The 26,190-nt window shown below is 48.5% G+C and overlaps 1 protein-coding gene across 6 annotated transcripts in view; it reads right to left on the bottom strand.

Annotated features, from left to right (window-relative positions):
• The window catches only part of PRDM11 (PR/SET domain 11), a 75,736-nt gene that overhangs the window by 25,822 nt on the left and 23,724 nt on the right, over window positions 1–26,190 (bottom strand). For 3 of the 6 annotated variants that reach the window (XM_016197670.2, XM_016197671.2, XM_087821827.1), the window contains exons 1-4: window positions 17,506–18,164; window positions 17,041–17,144; window positions 16,199–16,461; window positions 3,431–3,498 (exon numbers count right to left, since the gene is read on the bottom strand). In XM_016197670.2, the coding sequence (XP_016053156.1) occupies window positions 3,431–3,498; window positions 16,199–16,461; window positions 17,041–17,144; window positions 17,506–17,747 (677 nt within the window). In that variant the 5' untranslated portion in view covers window positions 17,748–18,164. Of the gene's footprint in view, window positions 1–3,430; window positions 3,499–16,198; window positions 16,462–17,040; window positions 17,145–17,505; window positions 18,165–26,190 lie in introns of those variants that run through there. The other 3 variants (XM_087821824.1, XM_087821823.1, XM_087821826.1) reach the window with 3 other exon arrangements.

The raw sequence follows: 26,190 nt of genomic DNA, 5'->3' as shown, positions 1-26,190 counted from the left end.
CAGCCCACTGTCCCCACCCGGAAAGGGAATAACAACCACGTCAACCTAGGGGGATCTTCCTAAGGGGGGGAGGCACAGGGATGTAAAAGAGCTTTAAAGTCCTGAACAGGAACAAAGGATGCCTACTGGGTGAGGATTCCTCCATGGCCCCTATAAATGTCTTGGAGGAAGAATAATTAAACAGGGAGACTATTCACAGTGGCCTTCCATGGCATATGGCCTTGCTGGTGATGCCCAGAATTAGGGTATAGTCACAGAGAACTTATTCTGTCCCGTGGCTCTCTTCTCCATCCCCTGCTTCCAAGTCCCCACCACATCCCCACCTCTGGCTGTGTGGAGGCTGCCCTCCAACTGGAGTGCTGGCTGGCAGCTGCTCCTTTTGGGTGTAGGCTGCTGTGGCTCTCTAGCAGCTCATGGGTACAACATGAGGAGCTCATGAGTGCCCACCAGATGACGAGTTCCATTTTGATGGAAACCAGGAGTGACCTCGACTTTCATCTACATTGAGCAACCAGGGGCCCTGGGCAAGGGGACAGTGTGGCCCTTCGCCCTTCTGGCCTGGCACCTGCTCTGGCTCTGGAACTCAGTCTCCACAGTGTGGTTCTGTCTACCCTTTAACTAGTGCCCAAAGACCCACCCAAGACAGGAACTCAGGATATGGAGGGAAACCTGGGACCTGATTCACTTCTCTGACTGCTGCCAAAACTTCAACAAGAGGCGAAGAGCACAAAGACCCTTCACCTCTCACTAGGAGAGGAAGGCCGAGGCCTGGGCCTTGTACTCGGACAGACCTGGGACTAGAGGCTGAGTCTCCTCTGCAAACCTGTGTCTGTAAAACAAGGGTGGTGATCCTAGTGCCACCTCCTAGGGCCACCAAAAGGATTGAATACAGGGGTGTCTCAATCTCACCACTGTTGGTATTTGGGGCTGACAAATTCTTTGTTAGTCGGGGAGGGGCTCCCTGGGCAGTATAGGAGGTTAATCGGCATCCTTGGCTTCTGCCCAAGAGAACTCAGTAGCACCTACCCCTAGAATTGTGACAGCCAAACATGCGTGAAGGGACTGCCAAATACCCCAGGCGGCCAAACAACCCCTGGGCGTGGACCACTGATTTCATGAATGTAGAGTACCTAGCACAGGGCTGTCATAGAGGCAGTGCTCGTTATGTGGGTGCCCATTCTCTTTCCGGCCCACTACTTATCTGAAGAAACTGACTGCCTCCATTAGATTCTCTGAAGACCTTAGGCTCTGACAGTACAAGTGACAGTCTGCAAATGAGAAGGAGCTGTACAGATGGCAGCTGCACACTAAGGGGGGGAGGAGTGTTCCCAGGATGAGCTGGCTCTCCACTCCAACCACCGCTAGAGGGGCATCTCCACGGCAGTGGGACACATACCCAGCCCCACCCACTCCTGGAGCCTTCAGTGAGATGAGGGCCCTACAGCTGTGACTACCTTGGTGTCATCTTAGATCAGAATGAAGCCTGGAGCAGGAATGGGACAGATCCCATGCAGGCAAGATAGTGGTAGCAGAACCCGCCCCATACAAGGCTCAGGAAGCTTCTATGCACAAGCAGAAAGAACACTAGCCCAGAAGTCCAGGTTCAGCCACTGACCACATGGCCTTGCCTTGCTCTGGGCCTCAGTTTACTCCTGAGGCATTAAGATTGGTACAGGGTAGTGGTTCTCAACACTAGCGGCGCATTAAAATTACTATAGGGAGCTTTAAAAAACACCAATGCCCTGGGCTCAGTCCCAGCCCAAGTAAATCAGGCTCTCTGGGATGATGGATGGTTGCCTGCTTAGCTCAGACGAGGAACCCCCTTCTTTGGAATTGTGGTAAAGCCTTATTCCCCAGCTGGAAGGTCAAAGATGGGTAGAAAAGTGGAACTTCTGGAATCAGCTCTACAGGCCAAAGTTTCTGAAAGTGACTGCAGGAAGGCCTGACACCAGACAGCTCTCAGACCCACACTCCTTCGCCTGCCGAAGCCAGACTACAGCAATAGGAACAGGAGCACAGGCCAGGGGCCTGAGTGTGCAGCCACCTGATGGCCCACCGGCCACGTTGCCCCCACTTCTGTGTCTCTGCTCACAGTGCCTTCAAACAAGATCCTGGCCCCTTTGAAGGCTCAGTTCAAAGGCCCCTCCTCTTTCATCTGGGCCCTTGCAGCACATGGTCTGGGCCTCCACTCAACAACTGTTTCAGAAAAAGCAATTTCAGTGTTGGAAGACGTGAGTCCTGGGAGGGTTGGAAGGGCAGGGCGCCCCGTATGGGCTCTGACTCCCAGTAGGTGCTCAGCAACAGGTGGTAAATTGCATGTGCTGAGCTGACCTGCACCCAGAGCTCTGGAAGGAGAAGGCATTTAGGAGTGTGGATCGCCTTCCTGGAGCCACTTTCAGGGTATGGCTGAGGCTCTCAGGTGGGAGCACAGGGAGGCAGTGAAACCACAAAGGGGACAGGAGACAATGTCACAGCCTCCCCACTTCAAACCGATTTCTCCTCATTTGCTTAGAAAGTCTCATAGTTTAAATACAGCAAACTTCCTCTTAGGAAGTCCCTAACTGCCCTCCCTCCAAGCACAGTCTCTCAGGCTCCAGTCTCCACGAGTCACAGAACTGCACAGATGCCATCCAAGGCCTCCGTTCCCTCCTAACCCAGATCCAAACCCCCGTCAACACTCCCAAGTCCCAGAGAGAGGCCACCAAAAAGGCAACAAGGCAAGTTAGACCTCCCACACCCACCCACAGAGCCCACCTGCGGGGCCCTGGCACACAGCACAGACCAGCAGCCTAGAACGGAAAGGGGAACCTTCAGATTTCCAAGCTCAGCTTAGCTGCCTCTGGGCAACCCTGGCCAGTCTCCTGCTCTCCCTGGCTGGCCATGAAGGATCCTTCTGGCACAAACTTCTTTCCCAAACACTGGACTGCAGTAAGGCCACTCTTGGGAATACTCATGCCTGGGCTACAAGTACCATCAAAAATTGAGCTAGACTGTGCGGGAATCCTCCTCCTCCATGGGGCCATTTAAACAACTGCTGTGGCTGCCCTGGGGTGAGTCTGGCACCACTCCAGCAGGATCTGCCCTGTGACAGGTGGCACAGTCCTGGGTGGAGGGACAGTCCACTGCCCGTGTGGGAATGCTGCTGGGAGCCAGGGGCCTGGGTACTCCAGACATGCTGAGAAGTGTGCAGTCTCTACGGGTCCCTGTAACCTGCCGCTCTGGCCACAGGCCTCCTCCAGAGCTCCCTGATGGAAGACTGGGGGAGCTAGAGGGCTGCCTAGAGCTAGACACCTCTTAAACCCTGCGAACAGCAGTCCCGGGGCTTCAGGGGCCTCCACCACTGGAGACCCCACAGGCCCAGCACGCTCCCTTGGCCTCTGTCCAGAGCTTAGGCAAGGCTCCCGGGAAATCAGCAGAGAGCAGGACTCACCTCATCCAGTTGGCTTTAGTCTCGTCTGACCCGTCTATGGACTTGTAGCGGTTGTTCTTGTCCACAATCTGGAAGACAAAAAGAGAGTCTAGAATGGGCCATTCTGGAGGGGGTTCTCATCTTCTTGGGCTCCTCCCCAAACCAGGGCCCCGGGCCTGGCCTCATCTGCTACCACACAGAAACTTCCTGCTACAGTGCCCTCACCGCTGCAGGGCTGGAACCCGAGCTTGGGCCAGCAACAGTAAAATTCAGCTCTCTCTTTCTCTCTCCCCGCCCCGCACCCCATCCCTTCCACACTGGGGAGGCAGGACCAGGACCAGCGTGTACTTAGAAGATGCAGATGTTGTGAGGTGGTGAGCTCCTTGTTACTAGGAGAATTTAAGCAGTAGCTGGATGACCCTCTGTCCAGGAGGCTGAAGGAAGGATTTCTCCACTCAGTGCAAATCTGTCCTAAATGACCTCTAAAAGTCTGTCTAAAACTAAGATGGTATGTGGACAGATCCTCAGCAAATAATATGAAAAAAGCATGAGTTTTGGCCCCCTGGGTCAAACATGGTCCACATACACCAGAATGCTCTTTCTGACCATGGTAATAATTAATAAAGGAATCAATAATAAAACATCAACAGCTGACATTCATGGAGCAATTTCACGGTGACAAGTACTCTGTCTCATGAATTCCCACAACTCTATGAAGTAGCTACTATTATCCCCATTTTACAGATTAGGAAACTGAGGTTCAGGGTTGTTGGGTAACTTGCCTGAGACCACAAAGGAAATGCATGGGGAAGCTGGAGTTCAAACTCGGTTCTCTGCCAGTATAGCCCATGCTCTCAAGCACTCTGCCGAATGAGGGACGCTACCCACAAGCTCCCCCGAGTGACCTTGCCAGAATCAACCAGAAATGTCCTGGAATCCCCTATGAGCTCCCATCGTTTCCCCTGGTTCGAGCAAATTTGCTATGTGAACATGCATTTAATAGGAAGGAATATTCTACTTTGCCACAGAATGTCTGCCACAATCGAGGATTCACTGTTGGCCTCCCCTAAATGATGACATAACTGGATGCTGCAGAGACTGGATGTTCAAAAACCTGATTTGCTTGCAAATTTCCAGGAATCCATCAAATCCATAAAACATTCTGTTTTTCGGCCCTACACCTCGTCTTAGAGAAGAGTGCTTACAAAAATGATTTATGAGGCCATCCACCATTGACAAAGTGCTTTCACATATCACATCTCAGATGCTCCCAGAACCCCAGGAGGGAGACAGCATCACCTCTGTTCTCCAGCTACTTCCCAATCTGGCAAACAGGAGAGCAGAGAGATAAAGAGGCTGCCCTGAATGCGAACTTGAACTCTGGCATCTGCTACACCCAGAAACAGAGTGAAGAACACTTAAGCTGGAAGGAGGCCTCTGAGATGATTCAGGCCTGGGTTCCTAACTAGTGTCCATGGACAGGCTTTGGCAAGGGAAGGGGGTCCCTTCAAATGTGCAGAGCATTTTATGAATACTGATATATAAGTAAACTTCCTAGGTGACTCAAAAACCATGATCTAACCCTTCTTTTCCCCGTTTAACTGATAATGGAATTAGTACTTTCTTTTATCATTCTAAAACTATCTTTTATCAAATTTCAACAAAGCCCTGGAGACCTGGTAAATGAGGCATGTTTACCTGCAATCCCAAATTCTACACCCAGGTTTCACATTCTGTAATTTCACTCACAACCCCCGCCTTTCCCGAAACCCATGTGAAGCTAACTGAAGATAATAAAGCTACTGTGATCTGCTCAGCACCTGCTACTGACTAGGCGTGCAACAGGCATTAATACTCACAACTCTCTTTGTTCTGTTAGATTGTGCAACCTCACTTTATGGATTTGAAAATTAGAGCTCATCCCGGCCGGGCGTGGCTCAGCAGTTGAGCATTGACCTAGGATCCAGGAAATTGGGGTTCGATTCCAAGTCGGGGCACACGCCCTGGTTGCGGGCTCGGTCCCCAGTCGGGGGTGTGCAGGAGGCAGCCGATCAATGGCTCTCTCATCATTGATGTATCTATCTATCTATCTATCTATCTATCTATCTATCTATCTATCCATCCATCCATCCATCTATCCATCTATCCATCTATCATCTATCTATCATCTATCTATCTATCTATCTATCTATCTATCTATCTATCTATCTATCATCTATCTATCTATCTATCTATCATCTATCTATCTATCTATCTATCTATCTATCTATCTATCTATCTATCTATCATCATCATCTCCCTCTTCCTTCCTCTCTCTGAAATCAATAAAGATATGTTTTTTAAAAAAAAGAAAGAAAAGAAAATTAGAGCTCAGAGAGAAAAGGTGACTTGCTCAGACACATTTCCCAAAAGTGGCTGGAATGTCTGATTCCAGAGCCCTGTGACCAACTCAGGTAGCTCTTCCCTTCCCAAGTCCCGGTGCTCTGCTTGTAAAAGGCACCCTGCCTACGAACCAGCCTCAGGACAAACCACCCCCTAAGCCGAACACACTTGGCTTCACTCTTCATAATGAATCTGGCTGCTGGTGGAGCAGGTGAAATGAGCCCTGGGGCAAGAACGAAACCTGTCTCTTAGTCATGCCTTTACATGCAGGGTCCTGGGGCAAGGGTAGGGGAGAGAGCCAGGAGATTCTGCCCATTCTGCAAATTCAAATGGGCTTGTGGCTGGAGAGAAATTAAATAGAAATAAATTTTCAATATCATGCTCTAGATTTGAAGGGTCTTCCAGATTAACACTGCCGAGTGAAGCAGTTGACAGGCTGGTGTGAAAAGTACTCCACAGATTTTTTTAGTAAACGACCTGCACATCCATTATGGGCGGCTCTTCATTTGCCTCCCTCAGTGAAATGAGCAAAAGATAGGTAAAAAGCAGAGAAATAAACCAAACCTCTACAAAGCCACTTCACACCCACCAGGATGACTAGAATAAAGAAAGTCAGATAACCACAAATTTCAGCAAGGATGTGGAGAAATCAGAGCCCTCATATATTATTGGTGGGAATGTAAAATGGTCCAGCTACTCTGGAAAATAGTCTGGCAGTTCCTCAAAAGATTAAACACAGAGTTACTGTATGACCCAGCAATTCTGCTCCTAGGTATGTATCTACCCAAGAGAAATGAAAACATATGCCCACAAAGAAACCTGTACACAAGTGTTTATAGCAGCATTATTCATTATAGTCAAAAGGTGAAAACAACCCAACTGTCCATCAACAGATGAATGAATAAGCAACATGTGGTATGTCCACGCAATGGAATATTATTCAGCCATAAAAAATGAAACATGCTACAACACTGATGAACCTTGAAAACATTCAACAAAGTGACAGAAGCCAGTCACAAAAGATACATACTGTATGATCTCATTCATATGAAATGTCCAGCACAGAAAGTAGATTAGTAGTTGCCTAGGGCTAGGAGAAAGCAGGGAGAAGAGGTGGGGTGACAGCTAAAAGACAGCATTTCTTCTTGAGGTGATGAAAATGTTCTAAAATTAGTGGTGATGGTTGCACATATCTGTGAATATACTAAAGACCATTGAATTACACACTCTGGACAGGTGAATTGTATGGTATGTGACTTATATCTTGATAAACCTGTTAAAAAAATAAAATCTGCCAAATATTCATCAGCAGCAATCAGATAAGAAAAAGGAAGCAGTCTCATGCCATCAGCTTGAAAAGTATTCTCTAGAGAAACAGGAGGTTCCCACATTAGTGGGGAAGATCAAGTTCACTGAGATATTCATATCTGGGGCTGGAGATTGGAAGCTTGAGCTTTGGTTTGAAGTCCTGGCCCCATGATTAGTTGGGTAGCCCTGGACAAGTAACCTGGACCTTTAAGCCCCAGTTTCTCAATCTGTAAAAGGGGGATAATAATATCTAACTCAGTATGGTTGTGAGGATGCAGAGTTAAGACACACAAATCTTTTAGTGCCCAATAAATGGCAGCTATTGTGTTGTAGTCATCACGCAACAACCCTACCTAGCATTTGCTGAGGACCCACCGGGGTTTAGGGGTGCTAAATTAGGCTCAGGAGTGTAGATCAGACAAGACCTTTTCTGGAGGAATTTCCAAACACCAGAACACCCCAAATTCCCTATTATTAAAGTAAGGAAGTTTATTAGAAATTAGTGTTTCTCAACCTAGGGTTTTTAGATATAGTCTCAAGATCCGAAGATTCTAAGAATTGTTAATTCAATGTTTTCATTTAAAAAAATCAGCATAAGGGAATAACCATGGGATTTCCATCCACACAAAAGTACTGTGCTATGACTGAGTGGGCACCTGTGGTAGACTGAACTCTTGGCCCCAGTTCTCGCCCCTCCCTGTCACTCTTGGCCTGATGACTCTGCAGTAGACTGTCTTACAGGTGGCCTGTAATACTTCTTTGCTCCTTGAACTTGGATTTAGCAAGGTGATTTGTTTGTCCAATGGGATGTTAACACACATGATGTAAGCAAAGCCTTGAAATGTGCTTGTGAGGATGGGCTTGCCCTCTGGGACCTTTGCCTTCGCCAGGAGAAGTGCTTTCCCAGGGAGCCGCTACCCCTTCAGTCTGGGTCCAGAACAAGCACACGTGGAGCACACCTGGCTCCACAGGGAGGAGCCACACTCCCTGGACTGAAGCTGGAGGCCGAGCAGCCCAGCCATGCCCAGCTAAATCAGGAGAACCACAGTCAACCAGCACACACATGGGCAAGAATAATTGTTATTCTACACTGGGCTCAGCAAACTATGGCCTGCAGGCTAAATCCAGCCCGCCACCTGTTTTTGTATGGCCCACCAGCTACGAATAGTTTGTACATTTCCAGTGGCTAAAAATAAATAGAAAGAAGACGATTTTGCAGTGTAAAAATTATTTGGAATTCCAATTTCAGTATCCATCAATAAATTTTTGCTAGACCCCGCCACACCTATGGCTGCACTCTACCATGGCAGAATTGTGTAGTTGTGACAATGCACTGTATGGTCCCCAAAGCCTAAAGTATTTACTATCTGGCCCTTGACAGAAAAAGTTGGCTGACCCCTGTTCTATGCCACTGAATTTGGAGGTAGCTTGTTACACAGTAACAGCTGACTGTACAACTCCAGTTTTTACTGCTTAACATTAGCCTGGGAAGAAAGAGCACATGCAAACTTAAGATGCACACGATGCATTTGGGCAAAGAAAAGACCAAGAAACATCATGGCAGGTGCACTAACAAATGATTTCCCAGTGTTTCAAATAGAGACGAACAAAGAAAATGAAGATGTCACATGGCACACACGAGCACAGGCATGCCAAAGGCCAAAGAATCTGTCTCAGTCGTCACTGCCACATCCATCTTGTAAACAGCAACTTAGTTCCAGGAAAACATCATCCAACACGTTAGATTGACTTTGTAAATTTGAATTCTACTGGTTTGTGTAGTTCTTGTTCATTTTATATTTGTAAATCTGTCTTGGTTTTATAGTTGTTTAAACGCTATAAGAAATGTTTTTATCTAGCTTTAGGTTTATTCCTTTTTAAATAACATTAGAATACAATTAACATAATGTTGGGACCCCCGCAAACATTAAAAGTCACCTGAGCCCGGCCGGGTGTGGCTCAGCGGTTGAGCATCGACCTAGGATCCTAGAGACAGGGGTTCGATTCCCGGTCGGGGCACATGCAGGGTTACAGGCTCCATCCCCAGGCTGGGGATGGGCAGGAGGCAGCCGATCAATGACTCTCTCATCATTGATGTTTCTCTCTCTCTCTCTTCCTCTCCCTTCCTCTCTCTGAAATCAATAAAGATATATTTAAAAAAAAAAAAAAGTCACTTGAGCACAACACAAGTGAGCAACAGCGCTACTGTAGAAATGTTCAGGAGACAAGAAGGCCGAGTTAGGAGCCGGTTTGGGTGGGAATTGCTGACAGTTCAGAATAGCTCTTCATGCTTTACTTTGGTTCCAAAAGAAAGATTTTGAGAATCACAACTCAGTTCTAGCCAGGACTGGTTTGCTAGCATATTACATTTTCAGGGGAATCTTTGGTTTTGTTTGTGATCCCCAAACTAAACTACCAGCATTTATAAAATAGTTATACAAGCCGAGCTTATTAAATGTTTCTGGGGTTAAGAGGACTCTTAGGATCAAGGTACATATTTTTATTCCTGGAGAGAGCTGACATTGAATCAAGAGTATCTTAAGATCCATAACTTCTTAGAACAGGGGGAAAGTAACTTTTTTCTAGCATCTCCTTCCACTTTCCCTTCTAAGTACACTCTATTTCTGCTATACCCATACCCTATTCCTATCCCCAACGTCAGCATTGCAGTGTGCCCCTGGGCCTTTGTACATGCTGTGCCCACTGCTTGCGATTCGTGTTCCCTCAATTCCTGACTTCGTAGGCCACTCATTTCAACTCATCCCTCAAAATCTAGTTCAGGCCTAGAAGCAAGGAAATCCCAGTAACAATGTGTATGCCTATCACTGGAGATCCTGGTTTCTAAACACCATCCCCCACTAACATGAAGCAGGGCCCCTCAGAGATGGCTAGAACACCTTTCTGCACCAGAAAGGGAGGAAGTGCTAAGATAAGAACAAGAAGCCAGTGCGAACAAGCTCCCGCTGGACAGTTCTGGTGCAATTTAAACACCAAAAAGAATAATGATAGTAAGAGACTAGGACACATTGAAGAGAAACAGGATCCATGAGTCCACATTGATACTCAAAAGAAATTTTAAGTGGGGGATGGGGTGGGGGAGAATTTAAGCACTTTTTTTAAAACAGAAGATTGTCAAGCAATAAATGTAGAAGGAATAGTTAAAAATCATTTTAAACCATGAATAATAATCGATACAAGCAAGAATCATTAATCACTGCTAAAGCCATTCAGTGAAAGACAAGCAAACTGGCATCATGTGCCTCCTGATATCTACAGTGACAAAGACACAATGCCATTCGTGCCAAAAATCTATAATTGGAATTGATCATGAGGAAACAATCAGGCAATCGAAACTGTAGAACATTCTGCAAACAACTGGCCTCAACTCTTCCAAAGTGTCGATATCCCAAAAGAGAAAACACAGTGCTGGGGTAACTGTTCTAGAATAAAGGAGACTAATGAGACATGAAAACTAAATGCAATGTGTGACGCTTGAGGGCATCCTGGGTAAGGGGGGAAACTGGGAAATATGAATATGGATTGCAGTTGAGACAATATTGCATCCACGGTTAAATTTCCCGAGTGTAGTAATTATATTGTGGCTATACGGGGCACGGGGCGCAAACTACTGCCTGCAGGTCAAATCCAGGCCCCATCTGTTTTTATACAGCCTGTGAGCTAAGCATTTTTTTTTTAATAAATGAAAAAAATTTTTTTCATATAATTTCATTGATATGATTTTCAGATTTGTATAAAATTCAAACTTTTAATTGTTCCTAAATAAAGTTTTATTGGGACATTCATTCATGTACTGTCTATGGCTGCTTTCACCCTATAACAGCAGAATTGAGTAGTGGTGACAGAAATTGTATAGCCCATAAGGCCTGAGCATCTCAAACAGTTTGGAAGAAAATGAACAAAAAAGAATGTGTCTGTGTGCATGTGCCTACAGGTATATATATATATATAGAGAGAGAGAGAGAGAGAGAGAGAAAGAGAGAGCGCGAGTGCACATTTGTTATAAAATGACAGCAATAGGTGAATCTAGATACAGGGTGTGTGGGTAATTCATTCTACTATTATAACTCTTCTACAGGGTTGGAAAATTTCAAAATAAAGAGTTCATAGACATTAACCAACAACCATGAAAAGCACTTGCTCAGGCTGGTGCATACATACATGCACAACCTGTCTCAAATGTCCTTTGCTTCCTGGACAAGCCTTTCTCTTTCCCTCCTCTGAGCTCCCCACACTTGGTAAAACCTGCCCATTGGCGCTGACATCTAGTGGCCTCGAGAAAGTCTGTCTATACTTCCATCTATCCCCGTTACTTAGAGGCTTTCGGACTATGTTCGGGAGGGCCTGCCATGAACTTCTGCACATCCAGTTTCAGGTTTTAAAATAAATCCCCATTTTACAATAGAAGCTGAAATGGAAAACACGCAACACCATTTCATGTCTGCGTCCCCCGGGGACAGTAGGATCTGGAGGGTGGAGAGGCTGACTGACAGCAGGCGAGCAAACCCACCACCCAGTGTCCTCCTTCTGAGGGTCCCTGGGAAGTCTCTTGTCCAGTGTCAGTACCCAGAAGGGTTGATCTCCTCGGGAGCTACCTGGGACTTCTCAGGTTAGGGACAGAATGCGCTGGAAGCTGCCCAGGCTCGCCTTTCCCAGTGGCGGCCAGATGTGGACCCCACGTACTGCAAGCACATCCAGAGGTCACTACGGTCTACATTATTAGCCTCATTCCTGGCTCCATCTAGGGTCTCCACCCTTGTTTTTCTTTCTTCTCTCTCTCCCGGTTTTCATATCCTATCACGTTATATTTTATGTATCCTGCTAGGCCGCCCTAACTCCCTTCTGGAACAAGACCGGGTCCAAGGAAAAAGCTGAAACAGAAACCCTGTGCCGCCGCCTCTTTCTCCTGCCCCGTGCCCAGACCACAGGGCTGCGAGGCCCTCCTCAGCACCTGGTGCCTGAGCATAGTCTCTGGCCTGCCGTTTCTGAGGGTGGCCTGGTGACCTTGGCAATGATTGATGGAGTTTATAATTCCCAATGAGATGAGAAAGCAGGAGGAGGGGCATTTCTTTTCTAAACAGCCAGAAGTGAGTACAAAGCTCCTTCCAAGGAGGCCAGGCCACGAAGGAGAGGTACAAGGTGGAAATGGCCATTTGGTCCATCTAAACCCAGGCTGTGTCCCTTCACCACACTGCATGCACTGGGACCAGCGTTCCCAGTGGTTGAGAGGAGACAGAAAGGGTGCTTGTGCTGCACAGGAAAGATGAACAGGATAGAGTCACCCAAGGCCAGGAGGTGGGACAGGTCAGATGAGGAAGAGAGGCGAAAAGGACCAGGAGGCAGAATGAGAGAGCAGGTTCTGGAGTCACACTCTCCCAGCTCAGTGACTCACTAGCTGTTCAGCTTTGTGAAAAATGGCTCCCCCTCTCCAGGCCTCAGTTTTCTCAGCTGTGCAATGGGTAGAATAATATCTACTTCACAGGGGCATCGCTAAGATCAAATGAGATCTTGCTATAAGGTGCCGAGCACAGGCCCAGACACAGAGTAAGTGCTCAGTGAACATTACTGGCTACGCTACTATTAGCACCACAATCATTTCTACTGGAGTAGAGAATATACACTGAGGAGCTGTGGAAGGAAATGTGTGGTGTTGGATGGGGGCCAGAGTTTTTGAAGGCAGCAGAAGGTCAGGAAAGGACATCAAGTATAGCTTTGGCTTTGGAACAGTATTTGACAAATGAATGCAGATTTAGAATGCGAGGCTTCCAGATCCTGACTCAACCCATCGTCTGAGACACACACACACACACACACACACACACACACACACACACACACACACACACACGGGCCCTGCTTTCTTGAGCCATTTTGCACATCTATTCTCTCCAGGCCTTTAAGATCTCTCACTTCTCTGGGTCATGAAGGTCAAAGCCTTCACATGTGATCTCCAGCTCCTCTTTCCCCTCACCCACCCACATGCTACAGCTCCTGGTCCTAGGAAGGAACCTGCAGGGGAACAGCCTGCTGGCCTCTGGTCCCGTCCCTGCACCATGGGCCACGCCCACTCCTGACCACTGGAGCTGGTCTGTGACCAGGCTGTAAACCCCAGGGCTTCCTAGTCTCACTTTTTTCCCAGGCCTCAGACCCACACCAGGCCAAACACCTGGAGAAGCTGCCTGCTTTACAGACCCCAGCTGGCCTGGCTGGGCTGTCCCCAGATGCAGACTCTGACTCTGATGGGGAGAGAAGGGGATCCTAACAGCCCTTCCCCAGGCATGGCCCTAGATTTTCTCCCCTGAGATTTTCCTGAAGGCTGAGAAGCCAACAGCCTCCTCTGATGAACTACTCATTCTTCAAGACCCATCTCCAATCTGTCCTGCCAAAATCAATTCCCCTCTCCCCGCCCCTGGAGCCCTCTGCAGCACTATCAACACCAGTAACACGCTGCCTCTGTATTACTGGGTAGGGAAGAAGCCGGTTCTCCTGGCCTCTCTGACCACCTCTGCTCAGGTGACTTAAGAAGTGACATCTCCAGTCCAGACGGGTGTGGCTCAGCAGTTGAGCATCGACCTAGGATCTAGATCGCAGTTCGATTCCCGGTCAGGGCACAGGCCCGGGTTGCGGGGTCGATCCCTAGTAGGGAGCGTGCAGGAGGCAGCTGATCAATGACTCTCTCACCATTGATGGTTCTATCTCTCTCTCCCTCTACCTTCCTCTCTCTGAAATCAATATATATTTTTAAAAAAGAAAAAAAAAAGTCGCATCTCCAAACCTTTCCAAGCTCCAAACCCACATATCTAACTGCCTAGCTAACATCACCATTAGGATATCTTGATGTTACTCCACCTCAGCAAGTCCAAAACCAAAACCAGGATCTTTCCCTCATCCCAGTCCCCCTTCTGGCAATGCCCATTTTTCAGAGAAAGGCACCATTCCTGACCTGTTGGGAGAGGAACACTGCACGTGGTGTTCTTGACCATTCTCTCTCCCTTACTTAGGCCAGTTAGTCTCTTTCCAAGTCAAATCTCTTTCATCTCTGAAACAGGTCACAAACCACTTCACTAGTCTCCATGTCTCTGTTTCGACCCTAGCACAAACCTCTACCATTGTCGACTTAGAGAATGACCACAGCCCTCTAACTAGGATGCGGGCATCCATTCTTGACCAATGCCCCCACCCCCCATCAGTTCTCCCTGCTGTGGCCGAAGTCACCCTTTCAAAACAGTATAATTTCCCACTGTCTTTAAAGTAAAGAACAAAAGTCCCAATTTGGACCACTGGGCCCTATATGGCCAAGCCTTCATCTCCTCCTCCAGGCCCTGTGTTGGCTGCACTCCAGGCACACTGACCTTCTTTCTGTGGCTCAAACATGCCGTGCTCGCTCCTGCCACAGGGCCTTTGCACATGCTGTTTCAGCCATCTGGATGTCTCTCACCAATCTTCACCCGGTGGGTATTCTCTTCCTTCAATCACAGCTCAACTATCAGGAAGCCTTCCCTGACCTCTGGCCACATCAGTTTTCTTGGCTGTTCATTTTTATCTTAGACACTGTCTCCATTACCTTTCACAGTCATAATTTTCTATTTATTTTTCTTATTTTTCGATCCACTCCCTCTTCACTGCAGTAAACTCTATGAGGGCAGGACTGATGTCTGATTAGGCCCACCATTGTATCCCAGGGCCAGCCCAGCCCCTGGCACAAAGGAGACCATCGAGAAGTGTTTATTTAATGCATAATGAATCATCTTTCTATCCCCTAGCCTGCCTTTCTCTGCTGTCCCCATTCCCTCATCTCTGTTCAAGTTTGACTCCCAAAAGTTGTCTTGGATAATTCTTCCTCCTTATATCTTTGAAAACCCCTCTTTCTCACTTCCACATCCCATCTATCAATAAATCTTGGGGATTCTCCCTCCTAAATCTCTCCAATGTGCCCACCCTTAGCACCTACACTTAAACCACCATCTTTCCTTATCCCCACCTCGGCCTCCCACTTAGAATCCCAATTCTCTGAGTCACACCTCTGCCTGAAATGCTTCAGTGGCTCCCCTTGGCCCACAGGAGGGACGATGCACTGACGCTGGCCTATGAGAGTAGCAGGATCTGGCCCCTGACTCCCTCTCTCTTTCTTGCCACTCTGCCTCCCAGGCTCATTGCTGTCATTATATGGGACTTCTCGGAATTCCTCTCTCGGCTGATCGGTCTCCACGGAGCATTTTTCCATCCCCTTCTACTACTGTTACTCATGTTCCAAGTCTCAGGCTAAAGGAAATCTTGCACAAACCCCTCACATAGGCAAACAATAGTAATAATGGCTGATATTTGCTGAGTACTTACTAAGGGCAAGCACAGCTCTAAGAACTTTGCAGTATTGACTTATTTAATTTTCACCACCAGCTATGATTATCCTGCTACAGAACAGGCGCAGAGAAGTTAAATGACTCGTCCAAGGTCACATTAGATAGTAAATAGCAAAGCTGGCTGACATAAGAACTCGAGCTCCAGGCCTCAAACTCCGCAACACTACGAAAACTGTGGTCGTCCGCTGTTCCCAGAGTGTCCTATATTCCCCCTTCTGTAGCAATGATCACATGTGCACGAACTTATTCAATGGCTGCTCTCCCCACCAGACTGTCCACTCCCTGGGGGCAGGAACCATGTCTGTCTTATTGAAGGCTTTACCTCCAGCAACTAGCCCAATGCTTTTTTAGCTGAATGTCATGCTTTGCATCCCACCGTCCCTACCTCCAAGTCACCAGCTCCAGAAGAAGGCGTGGGCAGACCCTTCATAAATGCCACTGAATGGCCCACAAGACACACACAAGGAGGATTCACAGGGAAATCGCCCCACCACTGACTCTGCTGACTACTGCCAGATGAGCTCCTCAGCATGGCGCTCAGCCACTAAGGGTTGCAGCCACTTAGCTAGTGCTAGAGGGAAGCAAGATTCACCATCCACAAGTCCAGAATGATGGCAGTAAAGCTCTTGAGCCAGGCTGGGCCAGCAGATGGCTCCCCCTGCTGGTTCCCTTCCATGTTCGTGGGCACCCTCTCGCAGGGCACTGCCCAGGGGACACTCACCAGCCAGGAGAAGAAGCCAGCTGATTTGTCCTGGGTGGAGATCTGCCCCTCATAGGGACCGAAGATGTGGCCTTTGGGGATAACCTCATTTATGCAGCGCACATCACTCTCCCCACTGGCGTCCTTGACCACCTCCATGCCCTGTGGGATGGTGAGGGCGGCCCGGTCTGGGATGCCCACAGGCACCGGCGTGTCGGACACAAACACGGGGGGACCATGTTTCGGGCATTCATCCACAAAGTACTCCTGGCATGACTCGCAGACTGGAGGGATGGAAAGAGGAGAAACTCAGGTGTTGGGGGAGGTAGGACCCCCACGGAGAAGGCTGAGGGGCTGCTGGGAAGCCCACCCTGAGAACAGCACAGGGCAGCAGAGAGCACAGTATGGCACTCCGGAGCCCCAGCCCTCGCTCCACCCCGGCCAGCCATGGGCCCCTGAGTCTTCAGTAGCAATAACTCAGTGCCTTCCCTGGGGGCTCAAGGACATGCCTGCCAACACTAAGGAAGCCAGTAGCTCCCTTTGTTTCAAGTTTGAAAAAGTAGAAGAAAGAGCATGTTCTGGAGTCAGTTTGAATTGCAACTGTGCATCTGTGGGCTGTGGGACCTGAGGCAGGTTTCTTAATCCTCACTAAGGCTCAGTCTCTTCACCTGGAAAATGGGACCAATAATAGCCACCTCAATGGCTAATGGAGAGGATTAACTGAGGCATAAACCTGTGTCTGCTACATAATAGATGAGGGCTTATCATTAGTATTTTCCCTGCAAATTCCCTAAGCGAGATGGGGTCAGGGGTTGGGGGTGAAGGGAGGAGTAGCCCAGGAAATAGCCCCAAGCTCCACTTACACCAGAAGTCCACTTGCTGGAAACTTTTGGGCATGATGAGGTCACGCTTCCCCTTCAGTTTCTTGGGCTCCACTTCCATGGCCGAGGGATCTGGTCTCCTAGAGCTGGCCAGGACAGGGGCCATTAAAGAAAGCAAAGAAGCCATCAGTGAGGGAGAGGCTGGTGGACAGAGAAGCTGAGGACCTCGCCAGGAGGCCATAGGTGCAGGGCAGGTGGAGGAGCCCCAGACAGCCTGCCCGTGCAATGGGTAGTAGAAAGGGAGGAGTCCTGAGACCTGGGCCTAGGCCTTCTTGGGCCACTGCTTGTTTTTTTCTAAAGCCTGTGATCACCTCTGGTCCCAAGAGCTGCCTGGAGTAGGATAAGGTAGGCAGGGAATGGGAACTCTCCACGGGGTCTCCCACCAACCAGACCAACCCAGCCCAGCCCCCCCCTTCTCCCTCTCCTGTCTGAACACAGGGGCCTCACCAGGGCTGGCCATACTCCTGGTCACGGAGAGGTGAGCAGACTTCTGTCTTCACCACGGTCACCATGTCCCCCACAGCTGCCTTGGTCTGCGCCAAGCACTCCTTCATGTTCTCAGTCATTCTGTTCTGGGGACGGGGAGGCGGGACCAGCACAGGAAAAGGATCAAAGAGACAGGGGAAGAGGGGTGAGTGGCGGAGAGGGCAATCGGGGGTCTCGTGGAGTCTGGTTACCCTCCCTGCCATCCCCAGAGGAAGCGCTTGAGAACACAGACAACAAAAACAGCTGTAGCCTGGCCAAGAGGAAATGCCATTTCTATCCCGGGCTGGTCCTGGGGACGACTGGAGCCACCAGCCCCATGGGGTCAGGGGCCAGGGGCAGCTCAGGCCAGGAAGCAGGGGTGGGTAGCACAGCCTGGACCCCAACACCAAAGGGCAAAGGGTATGAGGAACCCGCAGGAGCCTCCGAAAACTCTGCAATGGGGAGCAGGGGAGGGGTCGAATCAAGTCCAGCTGGGGACAAGGGGAGTGGACGAGGGGAGATGGCCACGAAGCCCTTAGCCCAGGGGCTGCCAGGGAATGCGGCCAGGCCCGCTTCGCCAGCTCAGAGCAGGTACAGGCGGGGCCTGGGGGTCCTGGTGTGGGCTGGCCCTGACTCCAAGCTCCACCCTGCTCTCTCTAGGGGAGTCTCCCCAGTCGTCGCTTACCCCCTCCTCCACCACTGCGCCGGGCTTCAGCCCCTCCCTCAGCACCCCAGGGTCCTCATGCCAAGCCCCTGGACACTCTTCGGGCCAGGGCAGCGCGCAACTCGGGCAGGGACCGCGCTGGCCCCGGGACTGGGCGAGCAGCGTGTGTGACTCACTACTCAGGGCCCCGCTGGCCACACCCCTGCTCCTCGGCTAATCAGCCCCCTGCTCCCCACCGGGGCCCCAAAGCCGGCGGCGGCGGAGAGGGGTGTGGGGAAACATGACGGCCTGCCCCCTCCTCGGAGCCGGCGAGGACAGGGGCGCGCGGAGGGGTGCGGGGGCTGCCTGAGCCGGGCGGAGCTGCCCGGCTGCAGCCCCAGAGCCCGCGGCAGCCCCGTCCGCGTGTCGGGCGGGGAAAGTGTGAGACGCCGCGATCGGGCCGGGGCGGCGCACGGGCCGGCGCGGGGAACCCGGGAGGGCGCGGGCTGGCTCTTTCCCTCTCACCAACCTTCCTGGCCCGGCGCTCCCTGCCTGCCAGCCCGGCCCTGCCCAGCGCCCGCCCCCCGCCCGCCAGGCCCGGCATTCCTTGCGGGGGCATGTGGCTTCTTGCCGGCCCCGGGGGCACGCAGTTGGCTGGCGGCCGGGAGGGGGGCGCGCGGGGAGCGGGAGGAAGCCAGCGGCCGGGAGGGGCGGGAGGGGGCCTCCTGGGAGGAATTCCAGCCCCTCCCCAGGGCTCGCCCCCCACGCGGGCCGGGGGCGCCGGGCGGGCGTCTGGTGCGGGTGATAGCGCGGGGGAGGCTGGGCCCTGTGGCCCGGCGGGTGGCGGAGCTGGTCTGCGAAACGCGCACGCCCTCCCGGCCTCCGCGGCCGACCCGCTCGGGCTGCAGGGCGGCCTGCAGCGCCACCGGAGCGACCACTGCCACCCAGCTCGCCGGCCGCGCGCCCCACGCCCGGGCACCCTCTCCCCCACCTGCGCGGCCCAGGGTGGGGGCCGGGCGTCTGCAGCTCGCCTGCCTCCCGCCGGCGGCTCCGCGCTGGGTGCTTGGCCGACCTCATAGCCCAGGGATGAACCCAGCCACCCATAAGGGGCAGGAACCTAGGGCTGGAAGGTGTCAAGTGACTTGCCCAAGGGCGAGCAGTCCATTCCTGGTGCAGGACTGGATACTGGGGCCCCCTCTGAGTAAACTGGAAACAGAATCCCCAAACTCAAACGGGAGTTTACAGGTCTGGTTTTCCTCCATGCTGTAGCCTCCGAGGGATCACCGGGGTCACCGTGGGGTGGATTCAGGCCTCAACCCACATGTCTAGCTGCCAGGTGGGGACAAAACCCGATTGATTTGGAAGGGATCACTAAACACCCCTGCCCAGAGGAGCACTCTCACTTGGACGGCAACATTCACACACAAACATCCTGAGGCAGTTAAGTCTAAGGGTTAGGAGCCTGGGCTCCAGGGCAGCACTGCCTGTGTTCAAATCCCACTGGTTAGTTATGTGCCCCTGGGCAGGTGTTATGGACTGAATGCCGCCCCCCTCAATTTATATGTTGATGCCTTAACCCCCAATGTGCCTGCATTTGGAGACAGGGTCTGGAGGAAGTGATAAAGGTTACATAAGGGTGGGGCCCTAATCCAATGCAGCTGGTGCCCTTATAAAATGAGACGCCAGAGCTGCTCTCTCCACCAGGTGAGCACAGTGGAAAGGCAACAGTCTGCAAGCTGGGAAGAGAGGCTTCACCGGATTAGTCAGCCCCTTTATCTTGGACTTTCCAGCCTCCAGAACCGTGAGAACTAAATGTCTTGTTTTAAACCACCCAGTCTGTGGCATTTTGTTATGGCAGCTGAGCTAACTAAGACACCAGGTTATCTAACCTCTGTGCTCCGATTTCAATTGGAAAATGTTGAAAATGTTAGGTTCTATCACAGACATTGCTGTATTAGATGGAGATGAATTTGAAGGGAGTGAGGCACAGTGTGCAATCCCACTGAAAAAAGCTGATAAGGCACATCTGGGGGGAGGGAGGGCTTTGAATTCTCTCCACCGGATTGGATTTGTTTTTTAAGTCAATCATTTGCACTATATTAGAAACGTTAAACTAGATGCCCAGAGGCAAGGGGTGGGCAGGAAGAGAGAGGAGACGGGATTGAGGGAAGAGAGACTATATAAGACAGAAAAGTAGGAGAGAAGAAAGATGGAGAGAAAAAGTAGAAGAGAGGAAAGTGGAGAGGAAAAAGTAGGTGGGAAGGGGAAGGAAGACTGAGAGAGCGACAGAGACAGAAACAGGAAAAAAGGCACACAGACATTTTTCTAAGTCTTACATGGTCCTGGGAAAACCATCCCCTTCTGAGGAAAGCATTCATTTGTATCTCAAAGTAGAGAGGTCTACAGGCCACTTCCTTTCATGTCTTATTTTTCATTTACAGCCCACCTTCATCACATAAAAGAATTGTGATGATTTACAACACAAACACATACTCAGCAGGACAGGTGAACAACCAGAGACCTCATGGGGAAAGAGTGATGCCAGTTATACCAAGAATCTGTTTTAAGAGTTAGTGATCTAGCTTCCCAGTGAGTTCTGAGCCTCCTAGCAGCTAAAGCAAAAAGGGAAACATGATGGATTACAGAGTACTCACTATTTGACACCTATTTATTGACTGTCTGCACAATTAAGTTCTCTCGGTTCTTAGAAGAGTCCAGTTGCCTGGAGAACCAAGATCAAGACTCACTTGCATGACATGTGAATTACAACTCCTTTCTGTGTCTCTAAGGAAGACCATGGGGACAGGGAGGGAGAAATGGGATGTGGCAGGATCAAATGAACTTCCATTTGGGAAGAGAGAGAATATGGACTCGAGTCCTTCATTGAGTCCATCTCAGCAGGCACTGTAAGGCCTGTGCAGGTGAAACTCCAGAAACCATTTCTGCAGACTCCTCTGGCCCTGCTTGCCCAGTGAGGGACTTGGGGGAAGGGGTGGGCAGGCCTCATGGAGGACTCCAAGTTGCTGGCAATGCTCCCTCTCAGCTGGCTCCTCTGAGTCTGCACACGCAGAGATTAGGCATGTTGCAAACCCAGCAATGAGATGCAAACCAAGAGGAGGGGGCAGAATGTGGCTCAGGAGCCTGCAGCTCTGTTTTCACCCTTGGCAGCATGCCAGGGTCCTGGAATGCCCAGCAGCCAGTGTGGCCAGAGGACTGGGAGTCTGTGCCCACTTGGTTTCCCTAGAGGCTGGCAACATGAGAATCTGGCAGGTCTGTTCTGGTACCACCACAGCATCCTCTGTTGTCCCTTCTGGTAACAAAGGAACAGGGGATTAGGGACCTGGCCCAAGTCACACACTGACCTGGGCTAGGTGTCCTGAACCCCAGGCCTCAGTCTTGGCTGGGCCATAAACTTTTTAGGTGACCCAGAGCAAGGTCTTGCCTTGCCCTGAGCCTCAGTTCCCCTTCCTGGAAAATATAAGGTCCAAAATGGTTCTTAAAAGTAAATCAAGGGGGAAAGGGGGAGAGCATGGAATTATTACAAGGAGTTCTTGAATGGAGAGAAAACTTATATGACTTGAACTTATTCATAAGACAGGTTTGCAAGTAAATGTAGATACTTTTGTGATGAATGAAAGGTAAATTTATTAAGAAGTATTATTGAATTCATAGAAGTTCTAGGTCACCATGTGTTTTGTTAATCAACTGATACCATCATGACCACTCACAAGCTATGTAACCTCGAGAAAATTAATTAATCACTCCTGCATGGTTCATTGGTTTTCCCATCTGTCCAATGGGACTGCTATAAGAACCTATCTCATAAGGCTGTTTTACATAGCATAAGGCCTGGCATATAATAAGATAATACGGAGTTATAAATATTAGTTCTTATCATTCATCTTATTTTATTATTTTGAAAGTATAACAGACATCAGGTGGGCACACTGGTGAAAATTTTTGACATTAAAAGAGGGCCTTCGCAGCAGTATTTTAATACCCTTACTAGAGAAACACTTTTAATAAATCTGTACTTTAAAGATGTTTATCCCAATAGGAAAAATGGAAAAGAATATGAAAAAGCAATTTGCAAAAGAAGAAAGACAAATAGCCAATGTGCTTTATGGAAAACTGCAAAACTTTAATATTCAAATATAAATTAAAACAAATAAATATCATTTTTCCTCTATTAAATTGGCAAAGATTAAAAATACGTAGTCAGAGTTGGCAAGAGTGTGGGGGAATACCCTACATGCCCTACTCGCTGGAACATAAATTGGTCTATCCTTTCTGGAGGGCAATTTGGCAACACATATCAAAAGCTTCAAAATGAGCAAAACCTTGGTAGGAGCAATCCCCCATCTAGGAATTTATCCTAAGGACATAATTAAGTTGTGTGTAAAGGAAGCAACGTAAACCTGGAACACAGGAGAGAAGTTCATGTGTAGTATACAATGAAATACTAGGCAGCAATTCACAGTGCTTTGGAATATTTACTGACATGGAAACACATGCTCAATATATTGTAAAATAAAAGTGAAAGTTATTAAGTGAAAGAAGGTAACTCAAAAAGTCCACATACTATATGATTCCAACTATATGATGATCTGGAAAAGGTGAAACTATGGAGACAGCAAAAGATCAGTGGTTGTTAGGGGTTGGAAGGGATAAATAGGGGAACACAGAGGATTTTCAGAACAGTGAAAATACTCTGGATGATACTATAACGGTGGATACATATCATTTTACACTTTTCCAAACCCATAGAATGTACACCACCAGGACGGAACCTTAATGTACACTATGGGCTCTGGGCGATTATGATGTGTGAATACATGTTCATCAGCTGTATAAAACGTACCGCTCTGGGGTGGGATGTCCATAGTTGGGGAGTTGTGTGAGGATAGAGGATATTTGGGAATTCACTAGCTTCTTAATTTTGCAGTGGACTTAAAACTGCTCTAAACAATGAAGTCTCTTTTTTAAAATAAAAATTATGATAGATACAAAATAATACCATTTAAAATGTATATGTATAGCTATACGGATTTGCATGCAGAGGTCTGGCGGATGCACTCTGGGGTATCGATCACTAGTGGCTAGTTGGGGGGAGGGGGAATGTTAAAGAGAGTTTCTGTTTTCTTTTTTTCACTTATGAGAAAAAGAATGTTGCTTAAACATTCTTTAAAGAAACTCTGTTCATTTAGTTTAGAAATTGCTAGAGAAGATATCTAAGGTTCTTCCATCATTACTCACTTGCTGAGATCAAACCAATTGGTTAGGAGGAAGGAGGAAACTGAACTAGAGACTGAATACCAGGCATGTAAGTGGCCCCGGATGCCTATTTGATGAATGAATGAATCAACTGATCAATAAGGGCCTTGGCATTTCTGCCACGAAGCACCTCTGCTTTTTTTCTTCATGATTCCCGTTTTGAAAGATTTTCTCTACAAAACAGACCGCGTGCACTGCAGTCACTCACTCCCGTTCCTCGCTTTTCCTAAATACGCAGGTCAGCAGGTAACCGGGGCTAACACACTCCTTAGCTGCCCTCATTCTAGGCGAAAGCAAAGAAACTGGGCACATGCATTCACTTTTCCTGCTGCTTAGCATTAATTAACAGGAGCTAGTCAATATTCTTTAAGCTTCTTTACATTTTAAAAATAGGTCAGTGGACGGCCTCAGTTGGTTAAGAGCATCATCCCAGTGCACCAAGGTTGCAGGTTCGATCCCTAGTCAGTGCACATACAAGAATCGACCAATGAATGCATAACTAAGTGAGGCAGCAAATCGATGTTTCTCTCTCTCTCCTTTCCTCTCTCTCTCTCTCTCTAAAAAAGTCAGTAGATAAAATAAAATAAAAATAGGTTGTTAGCGAATACTATGCAGAAATGAGAATGAACACTATGCTATAGTGTGGTTGAGTCATAATGCTGAGAAAAGAAATGAGACCCCAAAGAGTACAGTCTGTAAAATTCAATTTAAAAGGAGTTAAAAATATAGGCAGAACTCGAGTGTCAGAAGCAGAAGTGTTCATGCTTATCCTTGGGAGTAGCTAGACAGGAACGAAAAGAGGGTTCCAGGGTGCTGGTCATGCTCTAGTGATCTTGATGCCAGCCCCTGGGTGTGTTAAGTTTGTGAAAAATACTGAGCCATGATTTTATATTATGTGCATTTTTTATATGTACTTATATGTTAATAAACACAAAAAATAAATTGGCAGAGACACTAAGGGCAAACAACTCCCATGGGGGAACCTCTGGCCCTGATTCTGGACGTGGGGGGATTGTGGCAGTTCCCCTTGAGCATCAGCAGTGAGCTGGCCGCTGGCTGGGGAAATGGAACACATTCTCCCAAGGTGGTTTTGGTCCTTCCTGCAGAACCTCTGAAAGATAAAAGGTTAACTCCAACACTGGTAAGACTTTGATTAACAAGAAGTTGGGAGAAGCAGTATAGAGGTTCGAGAGTCAAGGTAGTTGAGGGTGGCACCTTTTTTCAGTGTTTGCTTCTCACAGAGGACACTGCTGGGGGCTTACCTGGATCCCACTTACCCTTTCCCCCCCACTAACAGAACTGGACATTGTTCAGGCTCCACACCTCCCCCACAGAACCTATGAAGATTCTGGAGAAGCTGAGCCCACCCTCGGCTCCAGGGGTGGGCTCCAATCCACCTAACCAATTATGGTAATACCATCCCCTCCCCAATTATTAGATCATGAACCTGGCCTTCAAGTAATCACCTTGTCATCTCCTGAGATGACACCTGACCTACTTAGGCCCATCAAAGGACAGGAAGAACTTTTATTTCATGAGTCAAACGAGAAAGCACGCAGCTATTGTTGCAAAAGGCAGCAACGTCCTGCAGAGGACTTGGCAGGAACCACCTTTAGGACAAAGCTAGGACCACAGAACAGAGGGAAGGAGTGGCATAATTAGAAATATATTTGGTCTTTGTCCCCACATCCTGGCATGGAGCTCCTAAAAACCCTGGAATTTCCCAAGTTAACCATATAGGAGTTAACCATATAAGTTAACCATAAGGAGCCAGCCCCTTTGTATCCCACCAGAGTTTATGCTAATGAGGTGACTTAGGACAGGGCCACCTAGGTACCCTCAGGATGGGGCTGGTCACCAGAAAGACTGAGTCATTAGAGTCAGAACTTTCAGCCCCAATCACTGGCCTCCTAGGAGAGGAGGGGCCTAGAGATTGAATCCTACCAAAACTTTTTATTTAGTTATAATTGACATGAAAACATTATATTATTTCAGGTATACAACATAATGATTTGATATTTGTATATATTGCAAAATGATCACCACAAAAAATCTAACATCTATCACCACACAGTTACAGAATTTTTTTCTTGTGATCAGAACTCTTAAGATCTACTCTCTTCTACAGTGTCCATTCGGTAACATCACATACTGTACAGCACTTATTTATAACTGGAAGTTTACACCTTCTGTCTCCCCATCCACTCCGCTACCTCCAACCCTTTCCCTGCCCCCAGCCTCTGTAATCTGTATTTATGAGTTTGTTTTGTTTTTTAGGTTCCATATATAAGTGAGATCATATGGTATTTGTCTTTCTCTGCCTGACTTATTTCACTTAGCATAATGCCCTCGAGGTCCATCCATGTTGTTGCAAATGGCAGAATTTCCTTCTTGCTTATGGCTGAGTAATATTACAGTATATATATAAATAAAACCACATCTTTACCCATCATTTATCAGTGGGCACTTAGGTTGTTTCCAATTCTTGGCTATTATAAATAACGCTGCAATGAACACATAAGTGCAGATATCTTGTCGAGTTAGTTTTTATTTCCTTTGGATAAATACCCAGAAATGAAACTCCTGGATCATATCGTAGTTCTATTTTTAACTTTTTGAGGAACATCCACACAAAACAGTATCCTCACCAAAAAGTAATTTTTTGTCTTTTTGATGAGAGCCATTCTAATGGGTGTGAGGCGGTACCTCGTTTGCATTTCCCTGATGATCAGTGATGTTGAGCACCTTTT

The sequence above is a fragment of the Miniopterus natalensis genome, chromosome 11 (assembly GCF_054644295.1).
Source record: "Miniopterus natalensis isolate mMinNat1 chromosome 11, mMinNat1.hap1, whole genome shotgun sequence".
NCBI classification, from domain to species: domain Eukaryota; kingdom Metazoa; phylum Chordata; class Mammalia; order Chiroptera; family Miniopteridae; genus Miniopterus; species Miniopterus natalensis.
This window is presented reverse-complemented; position numbering and strand designations above follow the sequence as displayed.